The sequence below is a fragment of the Calidris pugnax genome, unplaced genomic scaffold, assembly GCF_001431845.1.
Source record: "Calidris pugnax isolate Ruff unplaced genomic scaffold, ASM143184v1 scaffold152, whole genome shotgun sequence".
Lineage (NCBI taxonomy): Eukaryota > Metazoa > Chordata > Aves > Charadriiformes > Scolopacidae > Calidris > Calidris pugnax.
In genome coordinates, this window is record NW_015090881.1 from 523,729 (window position 1) to 543,142 (window position 19,414).

The 19,414-nt window shown below is 51.4% G+C and overlaps 1 protein-coding gene across 10 annotated transcripts in view; it reads left to right on the forward strand.

Moving 5' to 3' along the window:
- ZBTB40 (zinc finger and BTB domain containing 40) overlaps positions 1-17,559 on the forward strand; it is a 42,073-nt gene extending 24,514 nt beyond the window's left edge. For 5 of the 10 annotated variants that reach the window (XM_014946940.1, XM_014946939.1, XM_014946945.1 and 2 more), the window contains 13 exons: positions 2,349-2,485; positions 3,279-3,465; positions 4,418-4,551; positions 5,921-6,089; positions 6,232-6,288; positions 11,020-11,427; positions 11,887-12,093; positions 12,818-12,982; positions 13,436-13,650; positions 14,703-14,865; positions 15,191-15,277; positions 16,175-16,344; positions 17,073-17,559. In XM_014946940.1, coding sequence (XP_014802426.1) covers positions 2,349-2,485; positions 3,279-3,465; positions 4,418-4,551; positions 5,921-6,089; positions 6,232-6,288; positions 11,020-11,427; positions 11,887-12,093; positions 12,818-12,982; positions 13,436-13,650; positions 14,703-14,865; positions 15,191-15,277; positions 16,175-16,344; positions 17,073-17,264 — 2,291 coding nt within the window. In that variant the 3' untranslated portion in view covers positions 17,265-17,559. Of the gene's footprint in view, positions 1-2,348; positions 2,486-3,278; positions 3,466-4,417; positions 4,552-5,920; positions 6,090-6,231; positions 6,289-11,019; positions 11,428-11,886; positions 12,094-12,817; positions 12,983-13,435; positions 13,651-14,702; positions 14,866-15,190; positions 15,327-16,174; positions 16,345-17,072 lie in introns of those variants that run through there. The other 5 variants (XM_014946946.1, XM_014946948.1, XM_014946944.1 and 2 more) reach the window with 4 other exon arrangements.
- The last annotated feature ends 1,855 nt before the right edge of the window (positions 17,560-19,414 follow it).

Sequence of the window (19,414 nt, forward strand, 5' to 3'; positions counted from 1 at the left end):
TTTGAAAGCAAATACCTAAAACTTGCCCAAAGCTGTAGATGTCTTGAAATTAAATACAGGCAATGTCTTTCTTGGCTTCAGTCTTTGTGAGTTCCTTGGGCTGAGGGGGAATGTGGCCTTGCGTTTGGTTGGGTGGTGTTTCTGCACATCGTGGTCATTGAGTTGTGGTCTGCTGCATGGAGCAGAGTGCTCTGGTAGAGTCCCATGCCCAGTGTCCCCATTAGACATCGTGATCTTGGACAGCTAGTCCCCTTCTTGTTTTGGTGGAGTTTATTGTTTGTTGCCTGCCGGTGTTGGTTCAGGGGCTCGTGAGTCCTCACCTTTCGGCTGGTGGGACGAATTTCCAAGTCTGGGAGGGTTTAGGCACAGCCCTGAGCAGTTCAAATAAAGAGGCAAATTTCACCGGCTCTGAAGTCTTAAAAATTAAAAACTAAATTAACATGCAGTGAAATGTAAATGAGTGTTTAATAGAAAGCAAAACTGTGCTCATAATGCTGATAATTTCCTCTGTAGCAGACTTTCCCGACAGGCAGTTTGCTTTGTCATTTGTTAAGCACGATTGCTTTCTTGAAACACCAGACTCCCAACATGGTTAATTATCTAGTGGTAATACCCATTCCGAGGAGGAGCATTCCTTAATTACATAGAGCTGAATCTCCTAAAATTGCAGCTTGAACAAACAGAAGCACAGATATTTCTTATTGGGGATTTCTTATTGAGGAGGGAGGGAATGATTAGAGTCACTGATGGCAGCTGATTGATGTCCTGTGCTGCGACCAGAAAAGGGGATGTCCTGCTCAGCGGCACAGGGCACGCTCTGGTTGTGGTTCTCACCTTGGTTTGGCAGCAGAACTGAGGGTGCATTCATAACAGCTCAAATTTGCGTAAGTTGAAACAGAAACATTCCGATGGGAGAAGGGGGAAAGCATTTTTATTTGTAAACCATCCCCTGAGCCACGTGGAGCAGATCCAAGTCATACCTAACCCCTACGGAGTTCAAGTGCTTTGTGAGGTTCCCTTGGCTTTGCTGGGGAGCAGACTTGTGTCTTTGTGCAAGGAGTTTTCGTATTAGCTCGGAGTCTTCTGTTGATTATTCCCATGGCCTGCCATTGCCTCCTTCTCCATCTTGGAGAGCTCTCTCTACTCACCCAGCACCGTATGTCTTCTGGGTCCCAGAGACCGTGTTGTCTTTTCACCAAGCTGTGTGTGTTTAGCAGCTTTTCTCCCAGGTGCAAATAATAGATTTTTTCTGTATGGTACTGAACCAAAATGATTAAAAGACCTAAGCATACAAACAATAAACATGCACAGATATCTTGGATGAACTACAGTTTTTTGTTTTGGTTTCTCCTACAGAAGTAGAAAGATGCATCTTCTCCAATTCAATAACTTCAACAGTGAAAAAAATCCTTTTCAGATTCACCTGTTTAACAATTTCTAGTTTTATTTATCAACTAATCTGGCGACAAGTACAATCATATATTGCTTTTGGTACACAGTGTATTTTGTTCAAGTCTCTTCATTATCCTCAATAAACACCGTTCCTCTTTCTTGAATTAGCCCATTGTGTCCCAATACTGGGATGTCTTTAAAGGGTTGTGGTGTTCCTCTAGAGAAATTGTTTCTCAGATTCATCAAGGCAAACCTCAGCAGACCCAGCCTGAAAGTAGATATGGGAAGAAGGAGGTTAAAGTTGTGGTTTTTTGGTGTACGGGAGAGAAGAGGGTGTTACTGGTGCTTTGCATTTGCAAATCTATATTCCCTTAACGTTTTCACCAAGAACAACTCAGCCTGCTAAGTTCTTGATTATCTTGGACCTCTGGGTGCGTGTAAAATGTTTGATAGTCACACACTGCTAAGACAGAGCTTCTTTTCAATGGAGTGGATCAAAGACTTTCACTTACAGACCTCTTGCAGTGAAACTATGAAACTACAATTAAGAGTCAGTAATGGGGCTTCCTTGATTCTAGAGGCTGCTGAACATCTCGAGGTGTTGTCTTCACAGACAAGATCACATATTTGTCTGCTGAACATGGCTGAAAACAGACATTCTTCTTCTGGGCTCAGACTAGGACTGAGACTCACAAGGCGTTTGGGTGCCAGAGATCTATTTCTGTAGGTACATGCGGGCAGAGGATGTTCTGTGTTGTCTTTGATTTGGAGATGGTTTGGTTTCTCATATGGATCCTCTGCTTGAGGGTAATTCCCCGTGTCCTGAGCATGAACCTGTATGTAAGTCACCCAGGGAGAGGTGGCTGCCTTGGCTTATTCAGTGCCCCTCAGCTCTGGAGCCCTTTGGGAAGATGCTCCAAGCTGAGCTGTTCTTATTTTCATTCACTTGCCTTCAGCCAAGTGGACCCCAGAGGATTATGGAGCCAAACTGTTGAGACGATACCGAGAAACCTTAGTGGAGCTCCTCACGGACACCCAGACACTGCTGCAGGGCATCTCTGCTGCACAGAGCCTGGCTCCTGCTGAGAGAGACGTAAGTGGCCTCGGGCACATCTTCAAGGAGATACCAAGCTTTAATCCCCATCTGGAATCCCTGTTGAGTCCTGTGGACTTGATTTACTGCCTGTCAGGGCTTGATGTGGGGCAGTTCTCCAGCAGGACTGGGTTTAATGATTCTTTAGTAGCCCATAGTGGGAGTGAAGCAGGTGATGTGTATGATGCTGAAGGTTGGCAAATAAGAGTGGCTGACTGGGGCAGTGAGGAGAGACGTTCAGCTTCAGGGCGAGTTGAGGAAATGTCTGATGTGGGTGGGTGAAGAGAGACCTTAGAGCCGCTTCCAGTCCCTCAAGGGGCTCCAGGAAAGCTGGAGAGGGATGCTTGATCAGGGAGGGGAGCCCTAGGAGAAGGGGGAAGGGTTTGACCCTGCAAGAGGGGAGATGGAGCTGAGCTGTGGGGAAGAACTTGTTTGGTGTGAGGGTGGTGAGAGCCTGGCCCAGGTTGGCCAGAGAAGCTGTGGCTGCCCCATCCCTGGAGGGGTTCAAGGGCAGGTTGGAGGGGGCTTGGAGGGAGCTGGTGTGGTGGGAGGTGTCCCTGCCCAGGGCAGGGGGTGGGAACTAGATGATCTTTAAGGTCAACCCAAACCATACTGTGATTCTAAGAGCTGAGCTTCCAAGTGGTCACTACTTGGTTTGCACCATGAGCCAGTTCTTCAGCAGCGTGAGAACAAGGGAAGGCTGGGTCTGGGGTGAGCCACGGTTGTGGCTAAGGGTGGCACAGGGCAGATGGATGGGGTCCTTCATTAGTGCCTTGCTGTGGGTCTTTCCAAGGCAATGGAGCAGGCTGTGAAGCACGGGGGCGGTTTTGCCTCCCTGGTGTGGGCGGTGCTGGAGGAGCGGTCTCTGTCGGCCTCTGCTCTGTGGCAGCTGCTGGTGGCTCTGCAGGAACCGGCCCTGCTCAGCCCGCTCATGGAGGACATCCGGAAACAACCCGGTGCAGAGTTTTTCTTCCAAGCAGGTAATGACCTTGGTGTCCCCCTGTGTTCTCCCTGAGCTTCTCTGCTGGAAAGAGCTTCTTTTAACTCCTTGCCCTCTCCCTGACCACTAACCTCTTTTCTTCTAAAGGGTCTCATCACCCATATCCTTGGTGAAATGTTTCATTGGTTGGAAAAGCACTTTTGTCTGCAAATGTGTCTGCTTTGCTTGTGGCTCTGTGCCTTCAAGTTTTGCAGAGGGCGAACCTTTTGAGAGCTGGCCACCATCCTGCGCTAATAACCAGCTGGAGGCCTGTCAGACTGAAAGCACGGGTGTCATTGGAGGTCTGTGTGCAGCCACCACTGTTCTCCTCTGAGCTTTCTGCCTCTGGCTTTGAGATTTCCTACTTTAATACCCTAAACTGTGCTTTTCCCCCAAAACCATTGTCAAAACCTCATGCAAGTGTGAGGAGCACTGGGGTTGGTGGTCCTGTGCAGCTGCCTCCATCCAGACTCCTCTTCTTCATCCCCTCCGTGCTCAGCCTGGAGAAACCAGCACTTCTGGTGCATAGTGCATCTGGCTGCTTTTCACATGGCTGTCCTTGGATGAGGCAAATTGTGCCTAGAAATGCCTCTTTCTCTGCGGAAGTCAGAATGGGGTGTCTGTAATTGGGGGAGAGAAGAAATCCTGAGTCTTGGGAGAATCATGCCTGCCTTTTGAGGTTGGCAGTGTCTCTTTCAGCAATGTGCTTTGGAAAACTCAATCTTCTCACCCAAAGTTGGGCAAGGAGTGAGAAGTGAGGCCCTCTAGGGTTTTATGCTGTAATTAGTGTAACTAAAGCTTACCTGTAATTGTTTGCTCTTTCCTATGCCCTAAAGAAGTCACTCATGCTGTAAACAGCTCAGCTTCAGCACGGGGCTGGACAAGCTAAGGCTTTTAGGTTCTCATTGGGTTTTGTGCTTTTAAATATCTTTACTTTTTATTTTCCTCTTCAGTGGCCACCAGCGAGAGCATGGCCATTGAGATCATCCTGCGGCACAGCAAGCTGATCTCGGAGGCCATCCAGCAGAGAGCAGACCTGGTGGGCTTGGCCCCGGTGGAGATGGGACTCACAGAAGCAGTAAAAGAGGTACCAGAGGATGCTCTTGGAGCTGGCGTGGTCTGGGGCTCAAAGGGTGGACAGGTCTGAGCGTGCACTGAAATCAAGGGACAGGCTGAGAGAGTTGGGGGGTTCAGCCTGGAGAAGAGAAGGCTCCGGGGAGCCCTTAGAGCCCCTTCCAGTCCCTCGAGGGGCTCCAGGAGAGATGGGGAGGGACTCTGGATGAGGGAGGGGAGCCCTAGGAGGAGGGGGAAGGGTTTGACACTGAAAGAGGGGAGATGGAGCTGAGACGTGGGGCAGAACTTGTTTGGTGTGAGGGTGGTGAGAGCCTGGCCCAGGTTGGCCAGAGAAGCTGTGGCTGCCCCATCCCTGGAGGGGTTCAAGGCCAGGTTGGAGGGGGCTTGGAGGGACCTGGTGTGGTGGGAGGTGTCCCTGCCCAGGCCAGGGGCTGGGAACTAGATGATGTTTAAGGTCCCTTCCAACCCGGCCCACTTTGTGATTCTACGATTACTGAGGTGGGGGAAGCCATCCACAGTTGGAGGTGCCCATCTGGTGAAGTGAGAGCATGTTGGGTGTTTATATAAATTCTGCAGGAGTTCTTAGGTAAAAGGAATTGCCAGTGAGATTCTCAGTTGGAGAAAATATGCCTATTCAAACACAGCAGAACTATTCTAGCTCTACAAGGGTGCTGAAGTTCTAGAGAAAGTGGAGCTGCCAGGCAATGGGTCTCCATTTAAGTTGGCTGTTCCAGGACATATGAGAATGAAATGCTCCTAGAGAGTGCACTGAGGGTGCCATGATTGTGTGGTGTCCCAAGGTGCCTTCTCTGCTTTCCCTTTGACAAGGAAAATGAGCTGTGTTAGTAACGAGCTGGCTTTTTCCACCAAGCAGTCTGCAGTTGCTCGTTCCCACTCTGGTTGGTGGCCGTTGGAGATCTGGAAGGGTGAGGTACTCCTGGGCATGCAGAGATCCTCTCCTTGGTTGTCTTTGCAGTGGCTCTCTGAAGAACGTGTGGATTTGGAAGGGAGAGAAATAGCCCAGATAGCTGTGTATGAAGGACAGGTTTATGAGTTGGGTAAATTTGTGATGCTGTAAGGCATTGAGGAACAGCTCTTTCCATGGAAAGGTGGTTTTACGTGAGCTAATACCAAAACAGAAAGTCTGAGAATTTAATTTGTTGTAACTTTTTTTTAAATCCTGAAATTCTCTCAGCTCGTGCACATATATCAGTGGAGGGGCAAAGACCTGTATGGAAAGGGATTTCTTTTCTGGTTTCTCAAAGCAGGTTCCCAGCAGTAGAGATGAAATAAAGCAGATGTGCCCTCACTCCCAGACCATCCTGACCTTTCACAGCCCAAAATCTCTGTCATGTGGTGTTTTCTTCTTCTTCCTTCTCTAGCTACTGAGTATTTCTGCTCAGAAGGGAAGTTCAGAGGCCTCCTTGAAAGCAGCTCTGAGCACAGCCCAAGAGAAGTCTGTCCCGGCCATCAAGATCTGTCAGCTGCTGTGTAGAGTCCACGAGTCCTTCCCGGACCTGCAGCCAGTGATGCAGGAGCTGGGGCATCTGGGTAAGAAAAGCACAACCTTTCATCCTGCGGTGATTTTTTACATGCAGTTATGGGAGTTTTGGGCAGTTTGGTAGTGGACCTCAGTGTTGTGGTGGCCTGAGGTCATTTTACCCCTGATGAGATGTCAGCCTTGTACTTGCAGGAGGATTCTCGGGGGTGACCTCTGGATCCAGGCACTGGAGTGGGCTTTTCCCTGCTGGTAAAGTGCACCACATTAATGTATTTTGTGTTACGAGGGTTGTAGAGATTGTAACTAATGCCTTACTGGTGTTCTGTAACTGTGTTTGCATTTCTCCACCCCAGCCCTTGCTCAGTAGGTGTTTAAGCAACTTAGTTATGTAGTTTGTATCTACACTGGGTTAGTTTTCAGAATTTTTATCTTTGACCCGTGGGGTTTCTTAGGCTTTTCCAGTACTGTATGAATTTGGGCTTGTATTACAATGCCTGAATTTATCTGTGTACCCAAGGGTACTTCACAGGCTGATTGTGAAAAGGTCACATCGGAGCACACTTGTCTCATGCAAACATGACCGTGATGGTGCAGTTTGTAGTCCCAGACTATTTTCTGAGTGAATTTTACGGTGCCTTAATTTGGTCTTGCTCTGCATACACTTTACAGAGCCAGAGATCCCCTGGGAGGGTCCCGTGGCAGTAGGGAAACATTACATACTGTACTCGTTTGGCAAAGGTGGAAGGAAACATATGCAGATAGCAATTTGGTGAACTCAGGAAACAAATGCACAGCAATAACCATGTGTGAGGCCCTGCCCTGAGCTGTGGGAAGCTTTCCAGCTGAGTGGAATTGTGTCTCTGCATCCGCCATTTGAATGAAAGCTTCACAGAATTTGGTGCTTTAATGAAAACAATAGCAGAGGGGCAGGAAGCTAACTGCAGGTTTGCGTTCTCCTGAAAAGGATGCAAATGTGACTTGCTTATTCTGTTTGCTCACATACATTTTGATGGCATCCTGCTTCCCAGAGTATCCAGATTCTTTGGGCTGCAGAGTCCCCTGGGATGTACCCGGGGCGATTGTTATCCGGGCACAGGCGCTGGCTCGGCTCAGGCTGTCCCTGTTTGCCAGAGCAGCTTAGTTTCTGGAGCAGTGTGGAAATATTAGCAGATTGCTGGGTAGCTATAGTAAGCAGCTTATTATTAATGTCTTTTCTTTTTTAGGGGTATAATGTTTGTCTGAAAATTTGGGTCAGGCCCATGATCAGTCTTTATGAGTGAACGCAAACCTCCTGGCTTTGATACTCACCATCGTTCTATGTTCCACAGCAAGAGGTGAAGCTGATGTCCCCCACGTGCTGGGAAGGGGCAAAGAGCGAGCTGCAGTTCGTTACCTTTACACTTCCCCTTGATGGGGAAGTGTTGATGGGGCAGTAGATGGGACTGGGGGACTGGGAGCAGGGCACGTGTAGAAGAATCCAGGAGCTGGATTCCTGCTCTAGCCATAGGGTTGGGAGGGTGACGGCATGTGCTCTGCTCCCCTCTCTTGGCTCAGTGGCCTTAACGGTTTCCTTGAGAGATGTCCTATGGTAGATCCAGTGTTCATGCCCAGTTCAGATATAGGTCCTCTCTTCTAACTCCACCAAGAGCTGCCACCAGTCCAGTTGGCTTTTTCAGCAGTCGTGGCTCTGATGAGAATTTCCAGAGAAAAGGCGACTCCTTCTTATCTTCTGTTCCTCCTCTGTCTCCTGCTGATGATGCAGGCACCTGCCTACTGCCCTTGGCCCTGTCTGACCACAGGATGTGCCAGGGCTGATGCCCCGATGGCTCTAGAGAAGGAAAGCCAGCAAGAACTGGACGTGCCTGTGAAGGTGCAGCCCACCTTAGTTTCTGGACACCTTGCAGAGCTTGCCCCTGAGGGAACTGGGGAAGCAGCGAGATTGCTCTGGCAGATGCCTGCTTCTCTGGCACCAATATCAAAGGGAGCAGACTGCTGTTACTAAGTGTCTTTGCAGGGCTTCAAGCCAAGGTTGAGACTAAATCAAGCAAGAGGCAACATCAAAAACAAGAGCCCTGAAAAAATGGTACTTACTTTGCAAAAATAATGTATTCTGTATGAGGTGTCCTGAGGAGGATTGCCAGTTACCGGCCCCTTCTTGGCATCCTATGGATCTTTGCATTGAATGTCCATATCTTAATGTCTAGGCCAGTCTCCTCAGCTCTGATATCGCTGCTTACCAGCCCCAAATGCTGCAGATGGCTTTACAGATCAATAGCCATGTGGGTCTTGGCATGAGATATGAATGGTAACTGTGGTCCTCATGTTTGAGGGATGTGAGCTTCTACCTGAAAGCTTACATTTCTGAAGAACATATGTGCTGTGTGGAGATGTGTACAGTTTGCATTTCCACTTGAAAGCAACAGTTCTTACATCTCTCCTGAAAAAAAAGAAAAAAAAAGTAAAAAATTCTGATATTTAATTTAGGTGGGCTGAAGCACTTGGAAAGCACCAGGCGTCGCTTGTGGAGGAAGGTGTCTGCATCCATCCCCAGCCACACTCGGCATCATCAGTTGAGTTGGTTTCTTTGGTGGAGGTACCATATGAAATCCATTGGCTTCTCCTTGAGTCCCTTCTACAGTGAGAGCTCTTTCACTGTCGGCAGCTGGAGCTTGCAAGGACGAGGTTTGGCTCTTCCAGCCAACGCCATAACCTCCCCTCTTGCCAGCTGCTTTCCAGTTCTCTGTACAGTCACTTTTGGGGAGATCATGTTTGTTAAGATATGCCTTTCAGATCTCAGAAATGTGTCAAGAACTCAGCAAAAAGGCTTTTTCTCTGCATAGCCTTGTGTTTAAAGAAGACAGTTGGCATCTAACTTAGGCCTGCGCCAGCCCCTGGAATTGTTAAACCCTAGGGTCTGTGAGCAAAATGCCATTCTCCCCTCTAAAGATTCTGCGTTAGAAGCCACCATGTGTGTCAGCATCGGAGCGACCTTCAAAATGCAAAGGCGTAGGGGGAATTTTCTTCCAGCTTAAGTTGAAGAAGTGGGAGGCAGGATGGTCACACACCAAGAGGTCTGGGAGCTTTCTGGTGTACATTTGCCCTCGGGCTCTGTCTGCTCCCAGGAGGTTCAGCCAGGGGCACGGCCAAGGCATGCTGAGGTCCTGCCCCTCAGGCCTGATGTGCAGTCATTTCTTCAGTCTGGTCTTATTTCTCATGAGAGCGCTTGGGTTCACCTCTAGGCTTCCTGCATCTCCAAGGATGGAAGCCAGCTGGGCAATGTCTGTTGCTTGATGCTGCTCTAACAAGGTATGAAATGTTGTCTTCACCCACAGGAGAGGTTCTGGGGGGTATGCTGGCTGCCAAGTGGAGTAGAATTGCTGCCCTGATGTAGCAGTGTCTCTTTCAGTGTCAAACCCTTCCCTTTCATCCTAGGGCTCCCCTCCCTGATCAAGACTCCCTCCCCAGGTTTCTTGGAGCCCTTTCAGGGACTGGAAGGGGCTCCAAGGTCTTCCCGGAGCCTTCTCTTCTCCAGGCTGAACCCCCCAAACTCTCTCAGCCCCCCCTCCCAGCAGAGGGGCTCCAGCCCTCGCAGCATCTCCGTGGCCTCCTCTGGCCCAGCTCCAACAGGTCCGTGTCCTTCTGCTGTTGGTGGCCCCAGAGCTGGAGGCAGCACTAGGGGGGTGTCTCCCCAGAGCGGAGCAGAGGGGCAGAGTCCCCCCCCGGCCCTGCTGGCCACGCTGCTGGGGATGCACGCAGGGTGTGGGGGCCTTTTGTTCCCATTCATCCTGCCCAGCAAAGTAACTCTTTTTGACATTCAACATTTCTGGGAGATTTAAAGATACTTCTTCACTTGGGTCAGGAAAAACTGCCAGCGTTGGTTCTAGGGATGTGGAGAGAGATCTTGTATTGCTGTCTTGACAGAGCAGGACAAACTGGAAACCAGTCTTCCAGTCTGTTTTTCTCCCTTGATGTATTCCGAGGTCGATGGGTCACCACTTAAGATTTCTGAGTCTGTTGCAATATGTCACCTGGTTTCTAGTTCGTTGGAAATCCAGGGCAGGAGCGCTGTGCAGGGGGGACATGGTGCTGAGCTCTGCCCATAGCGAGGAAGCAGAAATGAAGTTTCACAAGCACAGGCTGAATTTCCTGTGCATTGGCAAAAGAAGTCTGTGCTGGTTTCCATGGCCACGCCGTTGCATGGTTCTCATTATAGCAGAGAAGCCAAATCTATCTGTTTGTATTTTGATTTCTTCCATACGTGCATTCCCTGTGGGTCTTTTCTGTAGACTGAGATTCCTGGGTGAATTTTACAGCTTGTGCTTTTTGAGATGATGGTGTTACAGAGCCTCAGAAAAGCATTATACTTTGTAAGAAGTGAATGTAATGAGCGATTTAAAATACCTCAGGGCCCTAACCAGCAGACTCAAAAGGGTCGTAGCAAGATTATCTGTTCTCTTTCAAAGAGTTTGTGTTTGCGAAGTATTTCTGAGATTTCTTGTAATTAATAGCTGGGTATCCACTCTCAATGGCAGACTTAGACAGTACCATACCTGAGGCTCAGATCTTCAAACGTTTAATCATGGCCATAACTTCCCGTGTCTGAGCAGGAGGCAGATACTTGGAAGCAACTGATGCTCCTGTTTGAGGAGCAGGCTCTTTGGAAAATCTGGCCCTGGCTCTTTCCAGGCTACTCAGCCCCTGGTACGTCTGGGTGGAGAAACTCAAGGACCACGCTTTCATCCATCATACCATGCATGGCCATGGCCACTTTTGGGCAGAGCCATGTGCCACGTGCCACCATTGTGATGGGACAGCGTGTCCGATGTGTGTCCGTTGTGATGGGACAGCGTGTCCGATGTGTGTCTGTTCTTGCTGTGCAGGGACAACTATCTGTGTAGAAGCATTCAGCAGATGGGAGACTGATGGGCTGGTGCCTGGTCCTGCTGGTCACCACCGAAACAGGAATTACTGTTTCTGTAGGTCTCTTGACTGAGGGAACTGGGGAGAAACCTGGGATCAGGAAGTGGAAGGTGAACAGTGAATCCCAAGTTGAAGCTCTGGACAAAGATGAAGACAAGACGGGAGGTGCTGGTGCCAAGGACCTGAAGGAACACCAGGAAAAAGCTTCTTCCAAGAAGAGTTTTGTCTGCAAGGCCTGCGATAAGACCTTTCACTTCTACTGCCGCCTGAAGGTGCACATGAAACGCTGTCGGGTGGCCAGAGGGAAGCAAATCCAGTGCAAGGAGTGCAGTGAGGTCAAATCCACAAAGAAGGAGCTGGAGAAGCATCAGCTGGAGGTCCACGGGATGCTGGGGGCAGCCAAAAAGAAGAAGAAGCGGCTCCCCGTGGCATGCGACATCTGTGGCCGAGAGTTTGCTCATGCCTCAGGTAGGGTTGGTGGGACCGAAATCTGGACAATATAATAAAGTGATAGTCTGAAATCTCCTCCTCCCCCCTGCAGCTCTGTGAACGCTGTGTGTGAGAAATGCAGCTCAGCTCATTTCTCCTGCCCCACTGAGCACAACCGCTTTCTGATTAGTTCTTCCCTAATTGCTTTTCCACATGGCTCATCAAGGAGAAGTGGGGCTACTGGCAAACTTAAAAGCCTCCAAAAATAATCAAGCTGTTCCAGTTCTGTGGCTGGTTTAGCAGGATGAGTAAGAGGAGTTGAGTCTCTTTGCCTTCCCTGTGGCAGCTTGTGATGTCCTGGTGGACCTCCAGACTGGAGGACACAGGGTGACCCCCGATGTGGAGCTCTGGACTGGGCAGAGTGGTGCCTCTGCAGCAGGGTTGGGTAGGGCAGGCGTGGGGTCCCACCAGTGCCACCCCCCTGTTCTGCCTCCCCAGGGATGCAGTACCACAAACTGACGGAGCACTTTGACGAGAAGCCCTTCTCCTGCCAGGAGTGCGGGGCCAAGTTTGCGGCCAACTCCACACTGAAGAACCACCTGCGGCTGCACACGGGGGACCGGCCCTTCATGTGCAAGCATTGCCTGATGACCTTCATGCAGGCCTCGGCCCTCGCCTACCACACCAAGAAGAAGCATGCTGAGGGTGAGCCTGCCTTGCGGAAGCCCAGCCATGGGCTTGGCTTGCTCCATCCACTCCTTCCTGCCCTACTCCTCCATCTGCCTCCTGGTTGCTTCCCCGCCCTCCCCATCCTTTGGGAGGCTGCTCCCAGGTCATCTTTACCCACATGCTTTTGGCTGCTGTTCCCAGCTCTGCTTCTCCCCCATCCCCTTCTCCACCTCCTCCCTGTACCCACCCAGTTAGCAGCTTGCTCTCTGTTTTGGGGTTCTCTCTCTTTCTCTGCCTTGTTTTGCTCCTGAGCTCCTCTCTGTCCCCTCATATCTAAATTCTTGTGATGTGTCCCCCTCCCTCTGGTTAACCTGCTTTCTTCTGTCCCTCCCTCTGACTTGATTTCATTCAGGTTTTTATGTTGGTGTTTCTCCTGCCCCTGCACCCAGCCCCTTCCACTGCTGGGGCATGAGCGTGTTGCAGCTGGGCAGTTAATTTTGAACATGAGACATGCCAGCGTGTAGTACCTCCAGAAGCACATAGTACCTCCAGATACTTGAAATTCATAGTGATTTAATACTCCCTGTGCAGGTGTGGTTTTCTCCAGCACCTCTAGGACCTTTTTGACCCTGCGCTGAGATGCTCTGGCTACCCCAGGGAAGCCTGTCTGGTTTATGATCTCTCCCTCTGGAATTAGTCGTAGTCTGGGCAGATCTCCTGTCGGGCTGGGTGCGGGCTCTCAGGCGGGGTGTCCCTGCAGGGAAGATGTACGCCTGCCAGTACTGCCATGCGGTGTTCGCCCAGTCCATTGAGCTGTCGCGCCACGTCCGGACCCACACGGGGGACAAGCCCTACGTCTGCCGGGAGTGCGGGAAAGGCTTTCGCCAGGCCAACGGGCTCTCCATCCACCTCCGTACCCTCCACAGTGAGTGTGACCACCCGCCTCCCTGTCTCGGGCAGCCCAGCCTGCAAGACACGGCTTCTGCGGGGTCATGGCAGACCCGTCTGTACCAGCAGGGGCTCGTGCCGTGTTACTGGTGCCTGCAGGCTGGCTGGGTGTCTCATGGTGGGGTTGTTCCCTCCCAAGAAAAGCAAGAACTCTTTAGAGATTTGATGCTGTGGGTAGGATTATCCCAAAGAAAATGGCAGAGCTGGCTTCCAGCAAAGTGCAAGCTGCTGGGAACCCACCGCGGGAAGCTGTAGATGAGCAGGAGCAGCAACCCCTGTATGCAAGGCCAAAACTCTGCGCTAGTTTTCATCTGGGGTGTAACAAGCTCTTATTTCCCTTTTCCTTTCTCTCTCTGTGAATTTTCCTCTTAATTCTTTTTTTTTCTCCTTGATTTCTTTGTCTCCTGTTTGTTACGTTCCTGGGCGGCAGACATCGAAGATCCCTACGACTGCAAGAAGTGCCGGATGAGCTTTGCCACCCTGCAGGAGCACCGCAGGCACGTCCACGAAGCCCACTCCCGGGAGTACCACCCCTGCCCTACCTGCCCCAAGGTCTTCAGCGCCCCGTCGCTCCTGGAGCGCCATGTGGTGACCCACATTGGAGGAAAGCCCTTCAGCTGTGAGATCTGTGGCAAAGCCTACCAGGTGAGCTGGCACAGCAAGGGCTTGGTCTCATGTGCTGGAGGTTGCTGTTGCCTGCTCCCGCACCAGGATGTCTCTTCTGGCCGTGAGCACCAAGTGCAGCAATTTGTGGTCAACAGAAGGAAACATTGCATAGAGAAGGCAGAATCCATAGGGAAAAGGCAGGCACGAATACAGGCTGGGCAGAGAATGGATTGAGAGCAGCCCTGAGGAGAAGGACTTTGGGGTGTTGGTGGACGTGAGTGCTGTGAGGACAGGCTGAGAGAGTTGGGGTTGTTCAGCCTGGAGAAGAGAAGGCTCCAGGGAGACCTTATAGCAGCCTTCCAATACTTAAAGAGGGGCTACAAGAGAGATGGGGAGGGACTCTATGAGGGAGTGGAGACATAGGATGAGGAGGAGGGGTTTGACACTGAAAGAGGGGAGACTGAGCTGAGATCTGGGGAAGAACTTGTTTGGTGTGAGGGTGGTGAGAGCCTGGCCCAGGTTGCCCAGAGAAGCTGTGGCTGCCCCATCCCTGGAGGGGTTCAAGGCCAGGTTGGAGGGGGCTTTGAGCACCCTGGTCTGGTGGGAGTTAGAACTCAATGATCCCTTCCAACTCTAGCCATTCTATGATTCTATGAAAAGGCAGGTCCATGGAGAGAGACAGGCCATGGCTGCAAAGGGCTACATACCTGCCCATCTGCACCCTCCAGAATCTCTTCCACTTCAAGTTTCCGTCTGCTGGGAAGTGTAGGAATAAAACTACTCGTGTTGCAAATGGCACACCTCAGTGGGAGTGGGTGTGGGAGAACATTCCTACAAGGGAACAAAAATTCACATGGAAAGGAGACCTGTGGCAAGTGAGATGGGGATGAGGGATTCAGCGGGGTTCAGCTCTTTGGGGGCAACGGAGAACCAGGAGTGAGGTGTTGGCTGTTGTCCTGTGGGAGGGTGAGCAGGTCTCATACCTGCTGAGCACAGCCTCACTGTTCTTGTTGCTTTCCACAGTTTCTTGGTGTCACGATGTCCCTGGAGCAGTTTTGTATTTAACTGTGATTTGATCCTTATCATTGCAGCAGTTGTCAGGGTTATGGTATCACAACCGGACCCACCACCCTGATGTCTTTGCAGCTCAGAATCACCGCTCCTCCAAGTTCTCCTCCCTGCAGTGCAGCTCCTGTGACAAAACCTTCTCCAGCACTGCTGCTCACCGAAAGCATGTCAAGGCAGAGCACACAGGTAACAGCCCATTTGTTAGTGAAGAAAAATGCATGGCAGCTGCTGGGAGAGGTGTCTCAATAACCCCCATAGGACAAGGTTGCGCATCCCGTTTGCCTGCAGATCACAGCAGATTCTTTGTTCCTGCAACAGTCTTTTCTGACAAGTCTCATCTCACCCTCTTGCAGCTCACTTGCTCTTGTTCTCTCCTTTTCCTGGAGGAGAGATGTTCCTCACGTCTATAAGCATGTGTGGTGTTGCTGAAACATTAACAGAGCTCTGGTCCAGAAGGTGTCTTGTAGAAGACCTTGGGTGCACACTTTTCTGTTCTTGGCCTTGTTTGCAGATGTGAAGTTCCACAAGTGTGAGATGTGCAAGGAGCTCTTCCCCACGCTGGCTCTCCTGCAGGTCCACGTGAAGTGCAGGCACTCAGGTCAGTTCTGTTTGCTGCTGTTTGTTCATGTTTACCTTGTGAGCAATGACTTCTCCTCTCAGGGAGCGATGTCTGAGCTGTAAGTGGGAGAGAAGGTGGACATGGTGAGGAAGCAGAGTGTGAGGAAACAGAAAATGAATGGATGAACTGGTGGAAGAGCACTGGTTTTGGTGAGGCTGGTACATGTTTGTTAAGCTTCTGGAGCCACTGTTGTCAAGGAGGAATCTGGATTTGCTTGTTACAGCAGAAAAGAGAGCTCAGTGAAGGTGAGGAGGCATCAGCAGAGAGAAATGAGGAACTGAACCCTGAGCATGGGAGTCTGTGGAGGAGAGAGCTAGTGGGAGACTGGAGAAAAAGTGAGTTTAGCACCAGAAGGATCGGAGAGGGACCTAGGCTTGGGGAGGCCACCTCAAGGGCCCTTTGGCAAGCTGAAGCATGGCTGTGAGGCAGGGTGAACTGGGAGACCAGACTGCTACGAAAGGTGGGTCCCCAGGGCTGTGCATGGGATGGCAGGGGAGGAGATGGAGCAGGAGACATTGCAAGCCACGCCAACAAGGAGCAGTGCTGAGTGATGCAAAGGAACAGGGAGAAGAGGTGTTTGTGAGGTGGGGCAGCCGCAGCTACAATCATACACCAGCCTGGTTTCTGATTGCCAGTGCTGCAGGGAGCCAGAGCTAGAACTGAGCGGGCAGTGGTGTGCCAGGAGATGGGACACTGGCACGTGCCATGTCCCGAGTCCCTGCTGGGTTTCTGCCCTGCGTGTCCTGGCAGTTTGCAGCTCCCTGTGCCCGGGGTTGGCCCTGGCCATCGCAGCCCAGGCTCAGGACAGTGCTGACAGCCCTGCAGGCTCCCAGCCATTTTGCTGCTTGTACTGCTCAGCTTCCTTCTGTTTCCCAGGGGCCCTGCAGAGCCACGTTGCCACCGAGCACTTCAAGCAGACAGAGAGCACCTTCCCCTGTGAGCTCTGTGGGGAGCTCTTCCCCTCCCAGGGTGAGCTGGAGGGTCACTGCAGCGCTGAGCATCCCAAGATGGTCTTCTCCCAAGCCACCACAACCCAGATTGTGCAGGTAAAGACTGCTATATGCCATGGCTCCCAAGGTTGTTCGTCCATCCTCCCCCTCCATCCCGCTTATTCTTCCCAAACCCGCCCCATGGCTCTGGTCACCCCTTCTGCTCCCTGATTCCCCTATTTTAGAAGGGTCCAGCCTCCCAGCCCACAGGGCTCTGGGCTTTCTGTGCTGGTGTGAGGTGGGCTCACTGGAGGGGAAGCAGCTTAGTCCTGGTTTTCAGGAGCTGAGCAGGAGGGACCAATAGTGTGTGCAGAGGTGCCTGGTTCCTCAGGGGCTATTGAAACCCAGATGACATACCCCATGAGATTATAGTTGTTTTGTTGGACGCCAAATGCTGGGCTTGAACCCAGACTCCTTCTCTTCAGTATCTCAGCCATCAGTGGAGAAGAGCTCCTTGGATGAGGGAGCCAAGTGTGCAAGATTCCCTGGGCTGGCGTTCCTCCAGTGGATAATCACAGAGCATTTATTGTCTACAACTGCTTGTGGAGCTAAATTATAGCAATTTTGTGGAGAGAAATATTTAAATTACTCTGCTGTCTTCTCTTTTGCATCATCAGTGTATGTGGTTTGGTGTTTCCCATTAGTCTCACACCTATTGTAATTGCAGACCTCTGGCGTGAAGCTAAATGTTATTACCAGAGCTGGGGCTGCGAAAGATGTGGGCAGCAAAGAGTCGTGGAGAAAGCGGTGCTGTAGGTGTCTGACTCAGGTCATCTTCCACACAGGTAATTCAGACATTGGAGCAAGGAGACGCAGAGCACATCATCTCTTTTGATGAGGCCCAACTCGCTGGCTCCCAAGTCTTTGTGACGTTGCCGGAATCCCAGATGAGCCAAGCTGGCTCCGAGCTGGTGGCAGTGACCATGGAGGACTTGTTTGATGACAAAGTCACTCTGATTTGTGAAGAAACCAAGTGAGAGTGAGCAGCGGGTGCCCACGCAGTGCTCCCGGTATCTACTAGACTCGTTCAGGAGCTGTACGTGCTGCTCCAGAGGGACACTCAGGGTTTCTTTGGGAAAACAGCCCTGGCTACGTGACACTGCAAATGAAATGGCCTCCAGTAAGCACAGCATGGCCAAGGACAGGAGCCAAGGACAGGAGAGGTCTGTAGACATTAACAGGGAACTGGGAACTCTCCCTGCAGTCAGCAGCTCAGGTGAGCTGGACCACCCAACCTTCCTGGCTCAAGAGAAATAAAGCAGCAAAGGAAAAGATGGGTGTGTTTATGTGTGTCCCTTCACTGCTGTGAGCAGAGTGGAGAGGAGGAGACCAGTGCAGGACAAAGCTGGGCTGGGTGGGTTATGTGAAACCAAAGAAAAAGTTGTTTGGAGAATATGGGGTGGAGATTTCTATGGCTGAATCAGAGATGTGTTTGCAGGTGTCTGCTGCTCTGCAGGGTAAGGGCTGCTTTGTTACAGAATCACAGAATGGTTTGGGTTGGAAGGGACCTGAAAGAGCATCCAGTTCCACCCCAGAACCCCTCCAGGGATGTTTTTCAGTGCTTTCCCTGGTCTCGTTGTGCTGCCCGTTGTGCCAGCTAGAAAAGTCCTCCAGCGCAGAGCTGGCACTTGGGCCTTGAGCAGAGACTCCCTGGGAGTTGTGTTAAATGGCTTCGGAGTGTTTAGGTGGTACCCTGTGTAGCACAGGTCTGGTTCTGTCCACATCTCTGCTGGGACTGTGCCTCACGAGGAACGGTCACAGGCAGGTCTGGGCATCCACATCCCCTTTGTGAGGGAGCAGCTCTGCCATCTCCTGCCTCCCTGGGGTGCGCTGGGGACACGCTGAAGCACTGCAGCTGAGGAAGAGCAGTACCTGTGTGGTGGGGCCCCCCGTGCCTGGTATCGGTGGGTTGGCACTAATGAAGGTGTTTCTGTCTGGTTGTGCTGCTGTCACCGCACACAGGCATCCCCCGGGGCACACAGGGCATTGCTTTGTAGAAGGCTTTCAGATACCCACCGTGAAGTTTGCTCCTCTGGTGCCAGCGCGGTGCGACGGCTTCATTGCAGTGCACCGGCCCCTTTAAGGCTAAAATTTCATAAAGCTTTTTTATCTGCGCTTTCCTAAAATATAATCTGATAATTAATGGTTTGCTGAATCCATTATGAAGTGCAATTAGATAGATGCAGGGTTCCTGTGGCTCTAGGGGGACTGGTAGCATTTATCTTCCTTTCCCTCGTGCCAAAAGGTTGAACTCTGCCGCTGCGGTATTTCTGTGCCGACGGTGATTCCCACCGCAGCTCGCGGCCCGAGACCCCGCGGCGAGCGCTGCTCCTCCACGGAGCGCAGGGCAGGAACAGATTGGAGGTTTCCAGCAGCATCTTGTGCCGGCTGCTCACGGCCACCAGGCAGGGACGGTCACACGGAGAGTGCCACGGCGGCGGTGCCAGTGAGATCGTTTGTTGTTCCTCTTGGAGCTTGGAGAAAAGAAGTGAACAGCAAGGAGGGACGCCAGGAGAAGGGTTTGGTGGAGCTCATGTTCTCTGTGGCACTTTGTGTGTGGCATCACGCACATGACCCTGCTGAAGGGTTGCACGTGTCGTGCGGTGCTGCCACCTTTCTCTTCCTCAGTTTCATGCGCAGCTTGTCCTCCAGGCTTCGCGCTGAGGAAGAAATGTGGGAAGCGTGAGGTTAAGTTGCCACTGAATCTGGGAATGACCAGGAGATGGTGCTCAAGGTCTTGAGGATTAGTGCTAATGGCCAGGTGCCTCTGCCTTCCCAGGCCTTACCCAGCTCCTGGGCTGGCAGGCGTGGAGATACCTTGAGCCACTGCCAGGCTGAAGGACAACTCCAAGCCCTGGACAGGGCACCTCCAAGCCCTGGATATCACTGCTTAAAGAAGAGCCTAAAATTGGGCTGTGGCCACATGTGGAGAGCAGAGGGGGAACTGCTGGAGACCATCTGATGCCTGCCTGGAGACAGAAGAGCTATGTGTGGTGCTTAGGATGAGCACAGGGATGGTGACAGAACAAGAGAGTACGTCTTGATGGTCTCCGAGCAGATGTGTCAGGAGGTAAGTGGTGGATTTTGAACCACAGGCTGGTGGAGATGGAAGCTGTTCCCTCTTTTC